Source organism: Alligator sinensis, unplaced genomic scaffold (assembly GCF_000455745.1).
Source record: "Alligator sinensis unplaced genomic scaffold, ASM45574v1 scaffold1129_1, whole genome shotgun sequence".
NCBI classification, from domain to species: Eukaryota; Metazoa; Chordata; order Crocodylia; family Alligatoridae; genus Alligator; species Alligator sinensis.
This window is the reverse complement of record NW_005842580.1, coordinates 1,030,841-1,045,491: the sequence shown is the minus strand read 5'-3', so window position 1 is coordinate 1,045,491 and position 14,651 is coordinate 1,030,841. Positions and strand designations below refer to the sequence as shown.

Below are 14,651 nucleotides of genomic sequence, written 5' to 3'. Positions count from 1 at the left end.
CCAAAGCCTCGACTACCTGAGCTACAGGAGAGTCCACTATGCATTAACAGCACAAAGCCTCACACAGCTGAGTGCTCTTGTCCCCCTCACTTATTCAGAGGCAGGGTACACATATACGCCCCTCTGACAAGCCAGGAACAATCATGCACTGGCTTTGAGCTGGACACATGGGGGCTACTAGACAGAAGGTGACTTAGCAGTTCTTTCCTCACAGACTCCCTTCTACCTGCCTGGCTTGTTCAAGTGAGCAGAGCCGTAGAGGGACAAAGCTGTGGGTTTCTGCAGCTGTGATCTGAGGCTGAGCAGGGACCAGCTGGTTTGGGAATAAACTGATCAGAGGCCATAGGTCAGTATGATTTGCTTTGTGAAGTCCATTTCCCACTTTGTGCTTCTGTTTTTATCCGGTCGCTCCATCCAACCACCTCAGCTTGGGCAGGGAATGAGCAGGTGGGATCCACCGGCTCAAAATACAAATCTGTGCCTCACGCGTTACTTTGTTGAGCTTTCACTGTAGGGGGAAAAGCAGAGGGGATGTGAGGAAGAACTGAGGAATAATTACAACAATTACTGTGCCAACAATTACTGGGTGCCAGGGCACCTCCCTACTTCCTGGCCTGTCTGCTGCAATATGAAACAATAGGGGCTATGGGAGCCCCAGGCGGGAGAGTTGCAGCTGCTACTTCTCCCCATTAGCAGATGTGGCATTCCCTTGTCTCACTACCCACGCGAGTATTTCCAGGCATGGGGGGTTTGCCCATGCATGACACCCTAGGGGCTACATGGAGGGGAGCCTAAGGCCCTGCTCTAGCACCAAAGAGCTGATGCCAGAGTCAGAGCGGAAGTGGAGCCACACACACTTAGGGCCACCTGCAATGTCTACAGTGCTGGTGAGAAGGGCTGTGATATCTACCCCACTCAGTCCCAGCTTCTGTCTCCTGATGGGAACCAGTGCAGGATGGAGCTAATTCCTTCACCCAGTAACCACCCCTGCCCAAGGCAGGGAACAGGCTGTGACAGAGTGGCTGCCTTGGGGTCAGTGCCAGGGTGAACAGAGGTCACCGTAGAGCTTGGAGGCTGAGACCTTTCCTGGGTCTCATACTCCTTCAGAAGGAGGGCTATGAAGAGCAAGCCAAGGCCTGGGACATGTCTGCCCCTTCCTGGTGCTGGCAAGCCTCCTTGCAACTGGCCGTCCCTCACACTCTGATTCCTTCACTCATGCTCAGCCTCTCCCACTGTATTGTCTGGGGAGATTTTATCTGCCCTGAGCTTGCCCAGGAGCAGGAAGTGCAGATTAAACTGGGGTCAAGGATGAAAGGCCTCAGTTCTTACACAGCCTGAGCCAGGATATCCCATGACTGAAAGCCTCAGACAAATGAGAGCCCACTTGTGAAATCAGGGACTTGGTTCTGACTGTGGAGAAACAAGCCACAGGAAACCCATCACCCTCCAGACTCAACTGCTCTGAGGAGGGCAGGGGGAGTGAACTGCCTGGAGAGGAGTCCTTGCCATGCAGAGTAGGGCCGGGGGTTACTGGGTAGAAGAAGAGAAAAGGAAATGCCATGCTGTACTCTACCTGTGTAGCAGGGGGCTTGGTACTCTGCAATGGCGAATTCATCTGGAAGAGACAAGGCAGGCAAACATGAGCAAGGCTGTGTCAGACCCACCAGGATGCTCTCAAGGGGCACTGGGAGAGGAGTTGCCTCCAGGCCCCAAAGCAGATCTGGCACTACAGCAAGTGGGCTTGGCAGAGACTGAGATGAGAGAAGGACCCCCGGTCCCGGGGCACTCAGACAGCTTCTGTGTGCTCCTTGGGAGAATGGCAAAGTTACCCCGATGCCAGGTTGTGGAGAGATCTTCAGAAAGTCTGTGCTAGGTGCCCTTGGCCTGCTCATGTAAGTTGCAGCCATGTTGGTCTAAGGACAGAGGATGATAAGGTTCTTTAGGTGAACCTGGTATCTTTTGTTAGACCAACTTAATCAGTGGGAAATTTTTTTCCCACTATTTAAGTTCATCTAATAAAAATACTGGGTTCACCCAAAGAACCTTGTCTGCCTTGGACTGCTCGGACATCTGGTCTCACGGTAGTGGGGGCCTCTGGCTTTGTCACTCTGAGTTACCAGCTGAGGAGATGGAGCAGCAAGGAGATAATGTACCTCCCTGGAGTCCCACACACAGGCCAAGTCTCAGGATGGGATCTGAAGCCAGGTTCCACCCAGATCCCCTTGTTTCTAATTCACCAGATTTGGGAATTTCTCTTTGTAGTAGAGGAAGGGACTGGAGCATGAAGGCAGGTAAGGAAGATCTCTCCTACTAAATCCCTGCAGCCTCATCCTCTTCTTCCAGGAAAGGGGAGCTGCTACTGAGAACTAGACCAATGACATGAGCAAAAGCCCTCTAGAGGATGCTCCACAGAGATGTTGCCTGCACCGTGCAAACCAGTTCCATTTGTGGCCTAATGTTGTGGCAGGTCCATTCCTGGCTAGAGGGAGGGAGAAGGGAATGGGTTTTCCCTTTGAACCTCCAGGGGCGGTCGCTAAGCAGGTGCTTTTAATGTGAGGAGCCCAAAGACTTCCTCCATTCTCAGAAGGCACCAAACAAAGGTGGAGGAAAAAAGGAAGGCTGATGGAGAGAACAAGGCCCAAAGCAGATGCAGTATCCCAGTGGGCTCCCTAAGAGACTCTTGGAGTGGCCAGTGCCCTCCCTCTGACAAAGCCTGGGCAGCTCACATGGCCTGAGGCTCTGCACTCACCTTTCTCATAGTAGTCGTAGACCTCCACCTGTGCCTGCTTCAGGTGGTGCACTTGGATCTCCCGCTCCACCGCAAAGGAGAAGCTCAGAGTCTCATTGTTCAGCTAAGGAAGAAGAGTGACCAAGCCTTCAGAGATGGCTCTGAGCCTGCTACACCCCTCACTCCCCATCTCTCCATCATCCAGGAGTGATGGGGAGGGGTGTTAAGGTAATGTCCCCCCAGCCTCCCTGGTGGCACGGCTGGAGCAGAGCCAAGTGGGGCCCATGTGAGGGTGGGGGCAGATGCGGGCTGTCCGCTTTGGCCTCAGGGCTCTCTGCCCTGCTGCCCTTCCCCAGAAGCCCTGTGCCAGCTGCACCACCATGGCGAGTTGCCCCCTGCCCTCCTGGCATCAGCGGGGGGCACAACTGCACCTCAGCTGCCGCCGCTGCCTGGAGAGCAGAGGGTGCCTTGCCATGGCAGCGCAGAAAGTGCGGGGCTCCCATGGGGAGGGCAACAGGGTGGAGAGCCCTGAGGCCACAGCAGACAGCCCACATCCACCCCTACCCCACACATATCGGGGGGGGGGGTATGTGCCCCCATACTCCCCTCCCTGCAGGTGTGTGCAGAAGCAGGCAGTGGCCCCCCCATCTTCTGGATGAGCCACCTGTGGCTCTGTCTAACTTCCCACCCCAAACCCCAGCCCCAAGCATCACCATGGCTGGGCAGAGCCCCCAGGCTCAGCCCCAGTCTTACTCCCTCCTTCACTGTGAGGACCTCAATCTTTCCCTGCCCCATAGAGTTACCTGCAGGCAGCTGGGAGAGCTGCTCTCCACCACTACCTGGGGCTGTTCTCCTGGCCACGTGCACGTGTGCACATGCACACATGAATGTATCACCCCCCTGCACCCCACTTCCCCCAGCCACTTGAAGGCTGGAACTCTTGACAGCCTGCAAGGGGAGACCCACCATTTCCCATGTATTTCTGCAGTGAATGGAAAACTCAGATCCCTACACGATACTGGAAATCCAGGACAAGTGCTGTCCCTGGGTCATGAAGACCGAAACCGGGACTTTTTCATTTCGGGGTCTGTCCCACCCTGCAGGGAGACACTGGGCAGCAGCAAGGGGGTACTTGCACAGGCTTCAGGCTCCTGGGTGGAGCAGGTGCTGGTGCGATAGCAGTAACCCTCCCTGCCCACCTCAACCCCAGGGCATGCTCACCTGCTCCATGTACACTAGCACACGGTTAACATTAACATCTGCGCGCTTGATACGAGGAACGGTTTTTGGGAGCTGCAGATGGGAAGAAGCGGGATGTTACAGAGCTGAATGGAAATAACAGGGCCTGCAGGTAGCGTTCCCTCTAAGGTGAGTGTTGTGTGTGGCCGCGCAGGCGCACTTAGCAGTGCAGCATCAGTGTGCCTGTGCAGCTGCGCACACCACACAGCTTAGAGGAAACACTGCCTGCAAGAGGCTCTAGGGCTATAATTGTAGAGTTGAGCTGGGAGCAGGCACAGGGAACTGGGCTTCCTCTTCTTATTTCCCATTTTTGGAAAGTCAGTGATTCCCCAGGTAGTCCCCACACCAGGCCCATCATGATTTGTCGGGAGGGGACGCAGGAGGGGAAGCAGGCCAGGGCTGGGAAAAGCAGAGGTGAAGGTCAGGAATCATGTGGTGGCCTAAAAGCCAGCAGGCACTGGGGGACTGAAATTGGAGAAGACACCAGGAAGTCAGCTGTCTGTGCCCCGCCAAAACAAGGGGTGGCGTCACTACTTGACTGGGGAAGGAGACTCCTTGGTTGGGGTTGGAGGTCAGGAAGGCTGGGTGCCCTCCAAGCTGGGAGGAGCCACATCTCTCTGGGGTGGGGTTAGGGAGCATATAGAGGATGGGCTCCCACCTGCTTCACTGATGCTTTCAATGGAGCGAACCCCGACAGCATCTTAACATCAACGATCGCCATGTTGGAAGAGAGGCGTTTCCCGATGTAACTGAGGAACCAGAGAGCAAAAGGGGCAGGGTTTAATGCACCTTATGGCAAAGCTAAAGAGCCTCCACCCTGACCTGAAGACCCTCCTCCCTTCCCGCTCCCTGGCTCCTAGCTCTGCCAGGATTTTTCAGCCCTCCTGCTATCCCAGCCGTGGACAGCCCTGTGCCCCTCAGCCCTGCCTTGGGAAAGGTTTAGATCACTTGATATTGCCTGGTGCACAAGCCTTTTCTTTCCATACAGCATTTGGCAGAGGGGTGCAATTTTCCTCATGAGTAAAATAGTTTTAATCAGGTTGAGGCTATTCTGAAGTCAATTTGTAAACTACTGATTAAAACTCATACGGACCTAAAACTCTACATGCTTTTTTTTTCTAAAATGCAACTACTGCTATAGTGTCTTGCTTGAACTTTACAGAAGTGCTATAGGCAAAATCAAAGTAATGGAAATGAAGACCTTGATCATAGGTAGGATCTACCTAAGCAGGTTGGTAGTTGACTCTCGCCCGGGTGAGTAACACTAACTGACTGAGCACTGGCAGCATCAGGGGCTAATACTATTCTTTTATTAAAAGCTTTTCCCTTCGTGGCCTGAAAATCTCAGTTCTTTTCAAACAAACTTACTTCATTCTTAACAACAAGAAGGTACTACTTTTATGGCTTTCCTAACATTAGTGTGAGTGTTTGCATACAGGCAAGCCCACATTTCCAGAACAAAGAGCCTGAAGTTAAGCTGTGAAGCCTATGTAGACACCTCCAGGAACAAAACTGCTAGACACACCTAAATGATTTAGGAGTCCCTTTGTTTTCAAACTGTAATCCCTTCTCAGAGGATAAAGAGCATCTCAGTGGTGTGGATTCAGGGTAGGTCAGGATGGGGAAGTGGAGAGGGGTACTGGCTGGAGAAATAGTGTATCTGCTTATGAGTTTTAGGCATGCGCTTGTCTCAGAATAAGGCAGTGCAGAGGGCTCTGGACAGTTCCTTTTCAGCACAGAGGAGTCTTTTTAATCATGAAACATTTCCGGGGAGAAAAGTCTCTCTCTAAAGTTTGCAGTTGTACTGAAAGATAGGAAACATGAAGAGAGTGACATGGGCCCTGCTCACCCTCCTCTGCCAAAGTCAGAAATGCCTCTGTTGCACCCCAGGTCCCTGACTCCAGGGCGCTTGAGTGGAGCTGCAAGGGGCTGTTGTCCCCTCGCCCCATCCCACAACTAGGGTGGCCCCTGAGTGGCATTTCCAGGCTTGGCACATGTGAGCATGAGAGGATGAGTGGTTTGTGCTGGAGTTCATCCCAGCTTGGGCTTACCAGGGAAACAACTGCTTTGCAACATAAGGCTCTACAAAGCCAGCAAGATAAAAACGTGAAAAAGCGGGGGTTGATTTAAAGCAAAAACCAGTTTTGATCATGAAAGTATCATGATTTAAAAAGGGAAAAAACCCCTTATGGAGCAGAGCAAGTGACTCCCCTCCCAGCCTCTTGACCTCACTGGACCACAACAGCCTGTGCTGGGGTTTACCTGACATTGATGGCGATGTCAAAGGTCCTCTGGGCCTTGGGGCTGTCACATGTCTCAGGGATCGTGTGTACGTGCAGCTGGAAAGGTGCCTCCTCTGGCTTGGGGTACACGTTGTACCTCAGGCTTGTCTACAAGAGAAGAAATAGCCGGGCAGAGGTGAGGGGGCATCTTCCCTTGGCCCTTCTCCCTCACCTGTCATGTCTCCACCTTTCCCTCCCACTCTTCTTTATTTCTTGTTCCCTCCCGCTCTCTCCCTATTTCCCAGCCCTCCTGCTCATACCTCTTTCCTATTTTCTCTCTTCTCCCCCCTTTGTTTTTCCTCTCCTTTCCTCCCTACCATCTCACTCCATCTCCCATGGGAATGAGGTGTTTCTATCCACTCCCAGGATGATGTCTGCCTCTCCCCCTGCCCCTGGGGATCCTCACCTGTGTGTAGACACATCCGTCCCCAGTCACCGCCATGCTGTACTTCCCTGGCACCTCGGGCAGTGTCATCCGCTGGAGCAGCAGGCGGTTTGCATGATCCACGTGGAACTGCTGCTGGACGCCCTTTTCAGTTTCCAGGGTCACTGTGGTAGCTCCATCATCTTTGGCATAGGTGAGGACCCCGTAGAGGGCCAGGGCTTGGAGAGCCACCACTGTGTCCTGCAAGACATGAGAAGGGTGCAGGTATTCACAGGGATGAGCGAGCCATGTTTCTAGGCCTGGAGTCCCCACTCATCTACTTCACCCACTCGTAGTGCCCTGAGCCGGGCACTGGAACCTCCTCAGAATAGGGTGGAGAAGGGAGATGAACAAGCCAGCTTTTGCTATTTCTCTACTGCCCCCAAAGGACATTCACCCTGCTCATTATGGGGCTCTTGCGTTCATTACACGCAAACATGTGCACACACACTGTGTACTTCGCTCACTATACACACAGGCTGTGCTTGCTCACTACACACACACACACACACACACGCACACACACTTTGTGCTTCCCTCATTATACACACACATACTCTCTCTCTCTCCTTCCCTCATTGCTCTCTCTGTCTCTTGTCTCCCTCATTGCACAGACACAGACACACACGCACACACACACACACACACACACACACACACACACCCCTCCCGCTCCTGGCCCCGTGGTACCCACCCTGTCCCCGTGCTCCTGTAGTCCAGAGATGCAGCTGGGAGCCACATAGTGCTGGAGCAGTCACATGCAGGGAAAGCAGTGGCAGGCAGAGGCTTCCAGGTGAGAGGGAGCTGGGGTCAGGGCAGGGCTGTACTGGCCTTACTCCTGACTCCTGGTGGTTTCCCCTGGGTCCTACTGCCCCTGGCTCCTTTCATTTTGACAGGCAGCCAGGAGCAGGTAAATATTCATTTTCTAAACTTCTTAGGTGCCCCGCAGCCCGGATAGAATAGCTTGGTGGGCTGAATCCAGCCTGTGGGCCATATTTTGCCCACCCCTGAGTTAGACAGTCTCCAGCTTTATTAGCTTTCAGAGCCTGGGGTACCTGAGGAAACCAGACTCATTGTGGTGCTTGTCATGTTGTCTAAACTCCTCTGATATTCATAGACTTCACAGACATTAGGGCTGGAAGGTGAGGCAGAAGGCCACCTCTGTTTCTCCCCAAAAACTCTGCTCTGTGACAATTTGGTTAGGACGGGCCCTGCAGAGGGTTCACACATTACCCTATCTCTTTAGGTAACCTGAGCTGGATACATTCCTGAGGGAGGGGGGAAACCTTCTCCCTCTGTCTATGTGACTGGCATCACGTACCTGGGTGAGGGGCTTGGGCTCCCTGGGGAGCTAGGAACTGCCAGTCTGCCCAGCAACTAGTGATGCATTTCAAATTGGTTAGCTAACAGCCAACAGGTGCTGGCTTCCATTGGACCAGGTAAATGAAGTCATAAGGACTATATAAGTTAAGGACTGCCAGGGGGAGGGGGGCAGCAGCCATGAGGAAGACTCAGAGAGAGAGAAGAGCTGGACCACCTGGAACTTGTTCTCTCTCTCAAAACTCATGATCAAAGAACTGCCTGCCTCCAGAGGGAATCTCTACCTGCCTCTGGAGGATACTTGTAAGTAAGCTACCTGAGATCTAACTAGATATATAGATTGCTGTAACTCAGATGCTTGATCAAAGGCTACCCAGCCATGCCAGTTTGCTCTATGGGATTTCTGTGATATTGCTCTACCCTGTATCCTATTCCAACCCTACCCCTTGTAACCAATAAAGTTCTCCTTTGTACCTAGCATGGGAGACTTATTGGAAGTGGGTCTGTATTATGCCTTGTGATCCCCTTGGTTTGGCTGACTAAGGGAGACCACTGCTTGTGCTTCTGACTGAGGGAAGCACCCGCAAGTGCTTGAAGTGAGTCAAGTACCCTCGACGGCTACTAGGCCTGTGTTACCCAGGGGACGCAGAGCCAGAATCAAGCCCAGCCCTGGGTGGTGGCAGTTTTTACCCCAGGGTAGCAGGGGTGCTCCAGGAAGGGGGTCAGCCAGATATGAGGAGCCCCCAGGGAGGCACTCGGAGCCTGGAAGGTGGTCAAGAGGAGTGAGGCAGGCAGCTCAGTGCAGGAGCACCCCCTACTGGCCCACCACAGAAGGGACCTCAAAGATCATCAAGTCCAGCCCCCTGCCCCAGGGGCAGGAAGTCAGCTGGGGTCAAAGGATCCCAACAAGATAAGCATCCAAACGCTTCTTGAATGAGTCCAGAGTAGGTGCCTGCACCACTTCTGAAGTGAGTCTATTCCAGGTCCTGGGGGCTCGGACAATAAAGAAATTTTTCATTATGTCCAGCCTAAAACAGCCTTGGAAGAGTTTATGACCATTGGTCCTTGTTTTTCCTCGGGGCGCTGTGGTGAACAGACTTTCTCCCAGATCCTGATGTACACCCCTTATAGACTTATAAACAGCCACCAGGTCCCCCCTGAGCCTGCGCTTTTCCAAGCTGAAGAGTCCCATGGCTCTCAGCCTGTCTTCCTAAGGCCTATTCTCTTGCCCTCCGATCATGTCTGTGGCTCTCCTCTGGACTCTCTCAAGCTTCTCAACATCCCTCTTGAATTGCAGAACCCGGAATTGGATGCAGTACTCCAGCTGTGGCCTCACCAAGGCCGAGTACAGCAGGAGGATGACATCCTGAGATTTACTTGAGAAGCATCTATGGATGCATGCCAGAGGATTGTTTGCTTTTCCAGCTGTGACATCACATTGGTGGCTCATGTTCATCTTGTGGTCAATCATGACCCTCAGGTCTCTTTCAGCCGTGGTGCTAGCAAGTGTAGCACTGCTGAGCCTATAAGCATGCTGCGGGTTTTTTCCCCGAGGTGGAGTACCTTACACTTATCAATATTGAACATCATTAGGTTTGTATCTGCTCACTTACTAAGTTTATCCAAGTTAGCCTGGATCACTAACCTGTCCTAGTGGGACACTATGCCCCAAAATTTAGTGTCATCCACAAACTTAGCCAGTGCACTTCTGACACCAATGTCCACACCATTGATAAAGATGTTAAAAAGAACCAGTCCAAGGACAGAGCCTTGGGGGACACCATTGGTCACAGAGCACCACGATGATTTGCTACCGTCGACCACTACTCTCTGGGTCCAACCTCAGAGCCAGTTACCCAGCCATCAGACTGTAGTGAAGCTGAGGCCACAGCTGGCCAACGTAGAGGTTTTCTCTGTACTCTGCACTGGATGGGGAGCTTCCGCCACAGAAAAGACTCATACCTCCCACTCCTGGGTCAGTCTCTGTCATGCCTCTCTCTGTCTCCCACCTTTGCCCTTGGACCCAGACCCAGAGCAGGAGGATGGCTTACCTGGGTGGAGGAGAAGCCCCCGTTGGGATTCTGCTGCTTGCTGAGCCACTTCACAATAAGTGAAGCTGTTGTCAGGTCCTCCTGGGATGGTGCTGGCTGGGTGGTGAGGTGAGCAAGGAGCACATAGGCCGTCATCTCCACCTCTGCAGAGGGAGCCCGGGGATGATAGTATGGGAGAATAGTCTCTGGCTCCTTCTCAGGCCTCTTCCAATGAATTGATCCATCTTCACGGTAGAAGAGGCAGGGGAGAAAAGAAGAGGAGGACATCTTAAAGCTTACTGCCCAGTTTCCAAGGGAGTCAATCTGTGACCTGCTGTTGGTGAGGTCAGGAAAGCTGAGTGCTCAGTAATCATCTGACACATTGACAGGAAGTGAGAAAGGCTGCAGTAGTCCCTTACTTGCTGACATGGTGAATTTACACAGAATTGTGTAGGCACACTGGGGTCAGATCAACTGAAGTACTGAAATACCTTTGAGGAACTGAAATGTCCTTGGAGGAACATATTAGGCTGCCACGTCTGAGCCTATGTCATCTATATTCTATGAAGCAGTATCTCAAGAATGGGCATTTTCAGACTTACAGATCCAAAAAAACATGAAGCAGGCAAGTTGTCCAGGCCATCAGGTGGCACAGGTCAATGGGTACTACACCATGTCTCTGTCTCCCACCTGTAGCTACACCCAGGAGAAGAAACTACTCATCTCAAACGTACTAAAACACTTTCCATAGTTAAAAGAGATTTTCTGGGACCCCAGGACCTTCCTATAGAGTCCCTGGGTACTTGTACATGTAACAGGGTTTAGTCCTTAGCATTGCATTCTATGCCCCCTAATTAGAAATGGTGGGTTTTAAAATAAAACAGTAAGGTTTTAGTTTTCCATCACTGTTACAGTGAGGGGCCTGATCCTATTTATTTTTTTCAGCGTACCCTGCTCTTGGCGGGGGCGGGGGAGGGGATGAGCTCCTGGCAGGCCAAGTGCCCCCTGAGCTGTGGGGTGAGGGGGCCGCAGTCCTTCCCTCTGCAGCAATGGAGATCCCTGGGGCCACCTGGGCATGCTGCTGGGTGCTGTCCCAACTCAGAGGCAGCACCTGACCCAATCCAACTTTGCCCTGACCCCAAGCTGGGGCAGCACCTAGCCTGCTAGCAGCATGCCTGGGTGGCCCTGGTGGGGTAGCACTGGCACAGAAGGAAGGACTGGGGCACCCCGCAGTTCAAGGGCTGCTTGGCTCACCATCAGCTCGTCTCCTGGCCGCAGGACAGGCAGGCAGGCTCTGCTGGAAAAAAAAAAGGTATTGGGCCTCTCCCTCCTTCTGCCTTTAGCAGGTGCCTGCTGAAGGCAGAAGCAGTGAGGGGCCCAATCCTTTTTTCTGTAGAGCCTGCCTGCTTTTCCTGAGGGTGGCGGGGTGGGAGGGGAGTGGGGCGAGTTGGCTATTAGCTGCAGTGCATTGCTGCAAATTAAACTACACTGGGATGTAGTTTAGTTTGCAGCTATACAAACTTATTTTAAACCCCCCAAACTCTTGCACATTTACTGTGCGTCGCCATTAAGCCACTCAAAGTGACATTTTCATCACATGAACCTGAAGTGACCCCTGTAGTCTCTTTATTAATCAAATGATCAAGCTCTTTTTCTGTTTGTTTTTCCTTTACCCTATCTAGAGTAGACTTTGCTCTATGCTGACTGAGGGAAGGCCGACCCCTGGAAGAAATGCTGAGCATGGAGAGTGGCGTGTGGAGGGCAGAGAGGAGCTGACAAAGCTATTCTTTCACTCAGATGTCTCAACTCACCTTTTCCATTTTTTTTTTTTTGTTTTTTTTGCAGTGTCCCTTTTTTGGCTTTTCTGTGAGCATTTCACCCCCTAAACAAGGCTGCCATAGAGCTGTCTCCATACACATAAGCAGCAGAGAAAGGGAAGTTGTCCCTGACTCTCCTCTGACTGAAGAGCCTGAAAAGGCTTCCCCCACGTTCTCTAAATCATGCCTCCCTAATGAAACTCTCTTTTTGCCTCTGGGCACACCTTAGCTCCTCTGGATCCCAGCTGCCTCTTGGCTTGCTTCCGCCTGCAAAACCTATAGGGGGCGAGAAAGGTACATCTTGCAGTATATCTCTTTCTTGCCCTGACTCAGCCTGCCCTTCTCAAAAGCTGGGGCCAGTACAGGGAGGGTTGGGAGTCCTCATAAGGCAAGGGTGGAAGAGAAGGATAGAGAGAACTTGAAAGCCAAAGAAGGAGATGAGGGAGATGGGTGGTGGAGTGGGGAGAAAGATCCTAGGTAAAGTGAGAGGGGTGGGAAAGAAATGATTGGAGTGAGGAAGCTGGGAAAAGGGGAGGAAGAGAGAAAAAACCCGTGTGTGTGCATGTATATATGTGCTCGTGTGCTTGTGTGAGAGAGAGAAGGAGGAATCAAGGGCAGAGAGGGGAGAATTAATGCCCTGTACATAAGCACACATAGAGCAAGGAGACTGCCAGAGGCTACAGGGACCCCATGTCAAAAATACCTGGACCTCCCAAAAGGGAGAACAGCTCAATGTGCCCTCTTCATGCACAAACTGCTAAAGGAAGCGGGGGGGGGGACCGCGAGGATTGTGACCATTGTCTATAGGGCCCACATGCTGTCTGACAGTTGCAACAGGTACAAACCCTACCACCATGAGTGCCTCAGCCTGGTTTTATTTTCTCTGGGCAGCAGCATCATAAATTCATAGATGTTAGGGGCTGGAGATGTTAGGGCCTGGATGCTCACAAGAGCATCAGGTCCAAAGACTGCTGAGGTCAGATGACTCCAGCAAGGTGAGCGCCCAGATGTTTTTTGAAGAAAGCCAGAGTAGGTGACTGTACCACCTCTAGGGGGAGTCTGTTCCAGTCCCTGGACACTCGACCCATAAAGAAGTTTTTACCTTATGTCCAATATAAAGTGATCGTCTAGCAATTTATGATGCTTATTCCTTGTCTTCCCCTGGGGTGCCTTGCTGAACAGATGCTCCCCCAGGCCCTGACATGTGCCCCTTATATACTTATAGGTTGCCACCAAGTCCCCTCTAAGTCTTCTCTTCTCCAGTCCCATGTCTTTCAGACTTGCCTCATATGACCTGCTCTCCAGACCTCTAATCACATATGTTGTCCTCCTTTGGACTCTCTCAAGCCTCTCCACATCCTTCTTGAAGTGGGGTGCCCAGAACTGGACTCTGTACTTCAGCTTTGGCCTCACCAAAGCCAAGCAGAGTAGAGGATGCGATCCATAGTCTTGGTTAAAATGCATCGGTAGATGCATGCCAGTATCTTATTTGCTTTGCCAGCTACGGCATTGCATTGGTGGCTCATGTTCATTTGGTGGTCTCTCATAAGCCTCAGGTCTTTTTCAGTTGTGGTGCTAGCAAGTGTAGCACTGCTGAGCCTGTAAGTGTGTTGTGAATTATTTCTCCCCAGATGGAGCTCTTTACATTTCTCCATGTTAAATGTCATCAGGTTTTGATCTGCTCGCCTTGCGAGCCTGTCCAGGTCAACCTGTATCCCCAGCCTATCCTCCAGCATGACGGCACTCAAAAAGAGACCTGCAGCGTGATAAGTGTTCTAGCTAGGATAGGATGAAGGGGCCCAGCTGTCATATTTCAGCAACCAAAGCAAAACATCTTGTCAGGGGCCTGCCTGCTATAGGTCAAACAGATATTTGCAAGCACCCACTGACACTGCTTTTGATTCGTGCTGTTGAAAAAAATGCAATGAGCCAACATGCTGAGCTGAAAGAACGAGAAAAATGAGCTGCACTTAGCCTTTCCCTGTTCAAATGACTCTTTTTGCTCCTTGATACAACACTTTGCTTTTATAAATATGGAAACACTTAACCAGAATGATATCCTATACAATAACACATGCCATTCTGCCCACCCACAGTCATCCCTTTCTGCCCAGCAGCAGAGACTTCCATGCCTTTTTGGGGAAAAAAATTCCTCCATCAGAAAAGAAATTACCTGTTCTCAAAAAGAAATGATCAATAAAGGATTCCTCCCAGTTTCTTCCTACATGCATGCCATACTAGAATGCCCTAGGATATTATGCTTATGGTCGGGGGCTGTGGGACAAGGACTGAACCTGGAAGGAAGGAGAGGGAGTTTGAAAGTGCGTGCATGGTTTCAGCAATGTATAACAGCTTGTATAACAGGTCCCACATGCACTGGGATTGGAGGACAGTGTGTATGTGTATTTTTTGTCTCAGGGACAAGGCTTCTCCATGAGTTTGTGCCCTTACTTGATTTTAAGGTCAGTTCTGTGTGTGGAGGGTGAGGAAGAGTTGAGGATTGCAAGACAGAAGTGTGTGGGTATGTCTTTATGGGCAAAGATGAATTTATGGGATTATTTTTCCACTGAGGACACACAAGAGAGAGAAAAGGAATGAAGGAGAGAGAAGAAAAAACAAAAGTTAGGGGTAAGGAGGAAGATGACATGAGGAAATTAAGAGAAGGGATAAACAGGGAGGGAACAGTTTTTATATGATGAAGAAAGCGGGGAAAAATGGACTGAAACAAATGGAGGAGAAAGTGTTATGATCCAAAAAAGATAGGGGAGAGGGGGAAAGGAGTAAAGAAAGATTAAAGGAAATAGGAAAAGA

The 14,651-nt window shown here is 51.4% G+C and overlaps 1 protein-coding gene across 1 annotated transcript in view; it reads right to left on the bottom strand.

Moving 5' to 3' along the window:
* Nucleotides 1-6: 6 nt before the first annotated feature.
* Nucleotides 7-14,651, bottom strand: part of LOC102375395 (alpha-2-macroglobulin) — a 52,611-nt gene continuing 37,966 nt past the window's right edge. Inside the window, exons 29-36 of the mRNA XM_006032632.3 lie at nt 10,045-10,268; nt 6,656-6,874; nt 6,230-6,357; nt 4,626-4,716; nt 3,950-4,021; nt 2,750-2,852; nt 1,574-1,615; nt 7-508 (exon numbers count right to left, since the gene is read on the bottom strand). Coding sequence (XP_006032694.1) covers nt 483-508; nt 1,574-1,615; nt 2,750-2,852; nt 3,950-4,021; nt 4,626-4,716; nt 6,230-6,357; nt 6,656-6,874; nt 10,045-10,268 — 905 coding nt within the window. The 3' untranslated portion in view covers nt 7-482. The remainder of the gene's footprint in view (nt 509-1,573; nt 1,616-2,749; nt 2,853-3,949; nt 4,022-4,625; nt 4,717-6,229; nt 6,358-6,655; nt 6,875-10,044; nt 10,269-14,651) is intronic.